Here is a 6,000-nt window from a genome sequence, read left to right as displayed (position 1 = left end):
GTAGTATCTGTAGTAGGATATGGAGCCATACATTAGTATCTGTAGTAGTACCCTCCTCCATGGAGCCATACATTAGTATCTGTAGTAGGATATGGAGCCATACATTAGTATCTGTAGTAGAACCCTCCTCCATGGAGCCATACATTAGTATCTGTAGTAGAACCCTCCTCCATGGGACAGGTAGTGCCCGCCACTTACTGGACTCACGTTACACTCCACACACATCTGCTATCAGTATACAAAAACAGCGCGCTGTATACGGCCTACAGCGTGCCGGTGCGGCCAGCCAATCACAGGCGTCCTTACAGAGCGTCACCTTTAAGAAACCTTCTGCTATTGGTTACAGTCGTTCAGGCCTCTCGTTAGTTGCACATAATGAGAGGCGGGGCTAAACTCTCAGGGGAAGTGGACGCTTCGGCTGCTACCTACTTCCGGTCCCCTGGCGCACACTCATCCCACGGTCAGAGGTTCCGGGCTGGATGGTACCGCCGGGATCTGATATAGACCGCAGTACCGGCTGTCCGGGATAAGTGTGACCCGTCTCCTATACGATGAGCGCTCGGGGCCGCGGGTCTCATCCCGGACATAGGACGACAGCGCGGCCGTGTATTGTAGTAAACGGGAACTAAGTGTCAGTTGTGTCCCGCAGAGCGGTGTGTCCTCCCTGTCAGGTACAGTACAGTGATGGAGGAGAGAGGGCAGAGTGATGGAGGAGAGAGGGCTGAGTGATGGAGGAGAGAGGGTGATGGAGGAGAGAGGGCAGAGTGATGGAGGAGAGAGAGTGATGGAGGAGAGAGGGCTGAGTGATGGAGGAGAGAGGGCAGAGTGATGGAGGAGAGAGGGTGATGGAGGAGAGAGGGCAGAGTGATGGAGGAGAGAGGGCTGAGTGATGGAGGAGAGAGTGATGGAGGAGAGAGGGCAGAGTGATGGAGGAGAGAGGGCAGAGTGATGGAGGAGAGAGGGCAGAGTGATGGAGGAGAGAGGGCTGAGTGATGGAGGAGAGAGGGCTGAGTGATGGAGGAGAGAGGGCGATGGAGGAGAGAGGGTGATGGAGGAGAGAGGGCTGAGTGATGGAGGAGAGAGGGTGATGGAGGAGAGAGGGTGATGGAGGAGAGAGGGTGATGGAGGAGAGAGGGTGATGGAGGAGAGAGGGCAGAGTGATGGAGGAGAGAGGGCGATGGAGGAGAGAGGGTGATGGAGGAGAGAGGGCGATGGAGGAGAGAGGGTGATGGAGGAGAGAGGGTGATGGAGGAGAGAGGGTGATGGAGGAGAGAGGGTGATGGAGGAGAGAGGGCTGAGTGATGGAGGAGAGAGGGTGATGGAGGAGAGAGGGTGATGGAGGAGAGAGGGTGATGGAGGAGAGAGGGCTGAGTGATGGAGGAGAGAGGGCTGAGTGATGGAGGAGAGAGGGTGATGGAGGAGAGAGGGTGATGGAGGAGAGAGGGTGATGGAGGAGAGAGGGCTGAGTGATGGAGGAGAGAGGGCTGAGTGATGGAGGAGAGAGGGCAGGGTGATGGAGGAGAGAGGGCTGAGTGATGGAGGAGAGAGGGTGATGGAGGAGAGAGGGCTGAGTGATGGAGGAGAGAGGGTGATGGAGGAGAGAGAGTGATGGAGGAGAGAAGGTGATGGAGGAGAGAGGGCAGAGTGATGGAGGAGAGAGGGCAGAGTGATGGAGGAGAGAGGGCTGAGTGATGGAGGAGAGAGGGCAGAGTGATGGAGGAGAGAGGGCAGAGTGATGGAGGAGAGAGGGCTGAGTGATGGAGGAGAGAGGGCTGAGTGATGGAGGAGAGAGGGCAGAGTGATGGAGGAGAGAGGGGGTGATGGAGGAGAGAGGGCAGAGTGATGGAGGAGAGAGGGCAGAGTGATGGAGGAGAGAGGGCAGAGTGATGGAGGAGAGAGGGGGTGATGGAGGAGAGAGGGCGATGGAGGAGAGAGGGCTGAGTGATGGAGGAGAGAGGGCAGAGTGATGGAGGAGAGAGGGGGTGATGGAGGAGAGAGGGTGATGGAGGAGAGTGAGTGATGGAGGAGAGAGGGCTGAGTGATGGAGGAGAGAGGGCAGAGTGATGGAGGAGAGAGGGGGTGATGGAGGAGAGAGAGTGATGGAGGAGAGAGGGCAGAGTGATGGAGGAGAGAGGGCTGAGTGATGGAGGAGAGAGGGCAGAGTGATGGAGGAGAGAGGGCTGAGTGATGGAGGAGAGAGGGTGATGGAGGAGAGAGGGTGATGGAGGAGAGAGGGCTGAGTGATGGAGGAGAGAGGGCTGAGTGATGGAGGAGAGAGGGCTGAGTGATGGAGGAGAGAGGGTGATGGAGGAGAGAGGGCTGAGTGATGGAGGAGAGAGGGCGGAGTGATGGAGGAGAGAGCAGAGTGATGGAGGAGAGAGGGCAGAGTGATGGAGGAGAGAGGGCAGAGTGATGGAGGAGAGAGGGCAGAGTGATGGAGGAGAGAGGGCAGAGTGATGGAGGAGAGAGGGCAGAGTGATGGAGGAGAGAGGGCTGAGTGATGGAGGAGAGAGGGCTGAGTGATGGAGGAGAGAGGGTGATGGAGGAGAGAGGGTGATGGAGGAGAGAGGGCTGAGTGATGGAGGAGAGAGGGCTGAGTGATGGAGGAGAGAGGGTGATGGAGGAGAGAGCAGAGTGATGGAGGAGAGAGGGCGGAGTGATGGAGGAGAGAGGGTGATGGAGGAGAGAGTGATGGAGGAGAGAGGGCAGGGTGATGGAGGAGAGGGTGATGGAGGAGAGAGGGTGATGGAGGAGAGGGTGATGGAGGAGAGAGGGCTGAGTGATGGAGGAGAGAGGGCTGAGTGATGGAGGAGAGAGCAGAGTGATGGAGGAGAGAGCAGAGTGATGGAGGAGAGAGCAGAGTGATGGAGGAGAGAGAGTGATGGAGGAGAGAGCAGAGTGATGGAGGAGAGAGGGCTGAGTGATGGAGGAGAGAGGGTGATGGAGGAGAGAGGGCTGAGTGATGGAGGAGAGAGGGTGATGGAGGAGAGAGGGCTGAGTGATGGAGGAGAGAGGGCTGAGTGATGGAGGAGAGAGAGTGATGGAGGAGAGAGCAGAGTGATGGAGGAGAGAGGGCTGAGTGATGGAGGAGAAAGAGTGATGGAGGAGAGAGCAGAGTGATGGAGGAGAGAGCAGAGTGATGGAGGAGAGAGGGCAGAGTGATGGAGGAGAGAGGGCAGAGTGATGGAGGAGAGAGGGCAGAGTGATGGAGGAGAGAGGGCAGAGTGATGGAGGAGAGAGGGTGATGGAGGAGAGAGGGCTGAGTGATGGAGGAGAGGGTGATGGAGGAGAGAGGGCTGAGTGATGGAGGAGAGAGGGTGATGGAGGAGAGAGGGCTGAGTGATGGAGGAGAGGGGGTGATGGAGGAGAGAGGGCAGAGTGATGGAGGAGAGAGGGCAGAGTGATGGAGGAGAGAGGGTGATGGAGGAGAGAGGGCTGAGTGATGGAGGAGAGAGGGTGATGGAGGAGAGAGGGCTGAGTGATGGAGGAGAGAGGGCTGAGTGATGGAGGAGAGAGGGTGATGGAGGAGAGAGGGCTGAGTGATGGAGGAGAGAGGGCAGAGTGATGGAGGAGAGAGGGCAGAGTGATGGAGGAGAGGGTGATGGAGGAGAGAGGGCAGGGTGATGGAGGAGAGAGGGCAGAGTGATGGAGGAGAAAGGGCAGAGTGATGGAGGAGAGAGGGCAGGGTGATGGAGGAGAGAGGGCAGAGTGATGGAGGAGAGAGAGTGATGGAGGAGAGAGAGTGATGGAGGAGAGAGAGTGATGGAGGAGAGAGGGCTGAGTGATGGAGGAGAGAGGGCAGAGTGATGGAGGAGAGAGGGCAGAGTGATGGAGGAGAGAGGGGTGAGTGATGGAGGAGAGAGGGCGATGGAGGAGAGAGGGCTGAGTGATGGAGGAGAGAGGGCTGAGTGATGGAGGAGAGAGGGCAGAGTGATGGAGGAGAGGGTGATGGAGGAGAGATGGCTGAGTGATGGAGGAGAGAGGGCTGAGTGATGGAGGAGAGAGGGCAGGGTGATGGAGGAGAGAGGGCAGGGTGATGGAGGAGAGAGGGCTGAGTGATGGAGGAGAGGGTGATGGAGGAGAGAGGGCTGAGTGATGGAGGAGAGAGGGCTGAGTGATGGAGGAGAGAGGGCTGAGTGATGGAGGAGAGAGGGCTGAGTGATGGAGGAGAGAGGGCAGAGTGATGGAGGAGAGAGGGCAGAGTGATGGAGGAGAGAGGGCAGAGTGATGGAGGAGAGAGGGGTGAGTGATGGAGGAGAGAGGGGTGAGTGATGGAGGAGAGAGGGTGATGGAGGAGAGAGGGCAGAGTGATGGAGGAGAGAGGGGTGAGTGATGGAGGAGAGATAGCTTAGAGGGAGTGCTGGCGAAGTTCTGGCAGGTTGATGGCGGAGGGGTTGCTGGCGGAGTGAGTGCTGGCGGAGTGAGTGCTGGCGGAGGGGTTGCTGGCGGGGTGATGGCTGAGTGCTGGCGGAGTGAGTGGTGGCGGGGTGATGGCTGAGTGCTGGCGGAGTGAGTGCTGGCGGGGTGATGGTTGAGTGGTGGTGAAAGTAAAGCGGTCTTCCAGACGCTGGAGAGAGATTCAGCTGCGCACTGGGCAGTCAGTTTCCTATGATAAGCGAGCGGCTGATGCGCACGGATCCTGTTACTGATAACCGTGTATGATACTCGCTGGTGGCAGAAGTTGTGGAAGCCTCCCAGTGTGCGGGCTAATATCCATGGACGTCCCTTATTATAATATATTACTCAGGTACAGGATAATCCATCATGGTTCTATGTCAGAGAACGATCCGGAAGGTATTGGAGGTGACTGTGCTGTTTTGCTTTCACTCACTTGAGTATATGATTTCCTTCTTCAGGACGATGGGGGAGAGCTCGTGTCTGCAGTATGTCAGCCCGTACGCCTTTGAGGCCATGCAGAAGGTGGATGTGGTGCGTCTGGCGGCCCTGAGTGATCCGGAGCTGAGACTTCTGCTGCCCTGTCTGGTGCGCATGGCCTTGTGTGCTCCGGCCGACCAGAGCCAGAGCTGGGCCCAGGATAAGAAGCTGCTGCTCCGGCTGCTGTCCGGCGTGGAGGCGGTGAACTCCATCGTGGCCCTGCTCTCCGTGGACTTTCATGCATTAGAGCAGGACGCCAACAAAGAGCAGCAGCTGCGGTACGTCCTAGTGTCACTCTTCTCCTTCACTCTTCAGCCTGTGGATTGTGTATGACTGCCAGCTTCTTCTTCTCCTCAGACATAAGCTCGGTGGAGGGACAGGAGAGAGTATCCTGGTGTCACAGCTCCAGCATGGCCTGACATTGGAGTTTGAGCACAGCGATTCTCCTCGGCGATTACGCTTGGTCCTCAGTGAGCTCCTGGCTATAATGAATAAGGTATGGACTCCAATATGGTCGGGGAGAGGCCGCTAGTGACAGTGATAAGTGCAGTGCACAATATTCTGTGTCAGGGCTGTAATACTGCTATATTCCCCGACCACCCTTATCTAATAGGGCCAGTGCTGTATTACTGATATATCCCCCGACCACCCTTATGTAATAGGGCCAGTGTCCTATTACTGATATATTCCCCGACCACCCTTATGTAATAGGGCCAGTGTCCTATTACTGATATATTCCCCGACCACCCTTATGTAATAGGGCCAGTGCTTTATTACTGATATATTCCCCGACCACCCTCATCCAATAGGGCCAGTGCTTTATTACTGATATATCCCCCGACCACCCTCATCCAATAGGGCCAGTGCTGTATTACTGATATATCCCCCGACCACCCTTATGTAATAGGGCCAGTGTCCTATTACTGATATATTCCCCGACCACCCTTATGTAATAGGGCCAGTGTCCTATTACTGATATATTCCCCGACCACCCTTATGTAATAGGGCCAGTGTCCTATTACTGATATATTCCCCGACCACCCTTATGTAATAGGGCCAGTGTCCTATTACTGATATATTCCCCGACCACCCTTATGTAATAGGGCCAGTGTCCTATTACTGCTA

General features: G+C 56.4%; 1 protein-coding gene across 1 annotated transcript in view; it reads left to right on the top strand.

Moving 5' to 3' along the window:
- Positions 1-403: 403 nt before the first annotated feature.
- The window catches only part of INTS2 (integrator complex subunit 2), a 30,039-nt gene continuing 24,442 nt past the window's right edge, over positions 404-6,000 (top strand). Inside the window, exons 1-3 of the mRNA XM_069971785.1 lie at positions 404-671; positions 4,857-5,153; positions 5,233-5,371. Of these exons, the coding sequence (XP_069827886.1) occupies positions 4,861-5,153; positions 5,233-5,371 (432 nt within the window). The 5' untranslated portion in view covers positions 404-671; positions 4,857-4,860. The remainder of the gene's footprint in view (positions 672-4,856; positions 5,154-5,232; positions 5,372-6,000) is intronic.

Source organism: Dendropsophus ebraccatus, chromosome 5 (assembly GCF_027789765.1).
Source record: "Dendropsophus ebraccatus isolate aDenEbr1 chromosome 5, aDenEbr1.pat, whole genome shotgun sequence".
Classification (NCBI taxonomy): Eukaryota; Metazoa; Chordata; class Amphibia; order Anura; family Hylidae; genus Dendropsophus; species Dendropsophus ebraccatus.
This window is presented reverse-complemented; position numbering and strand designations above follow the sequence as displayed.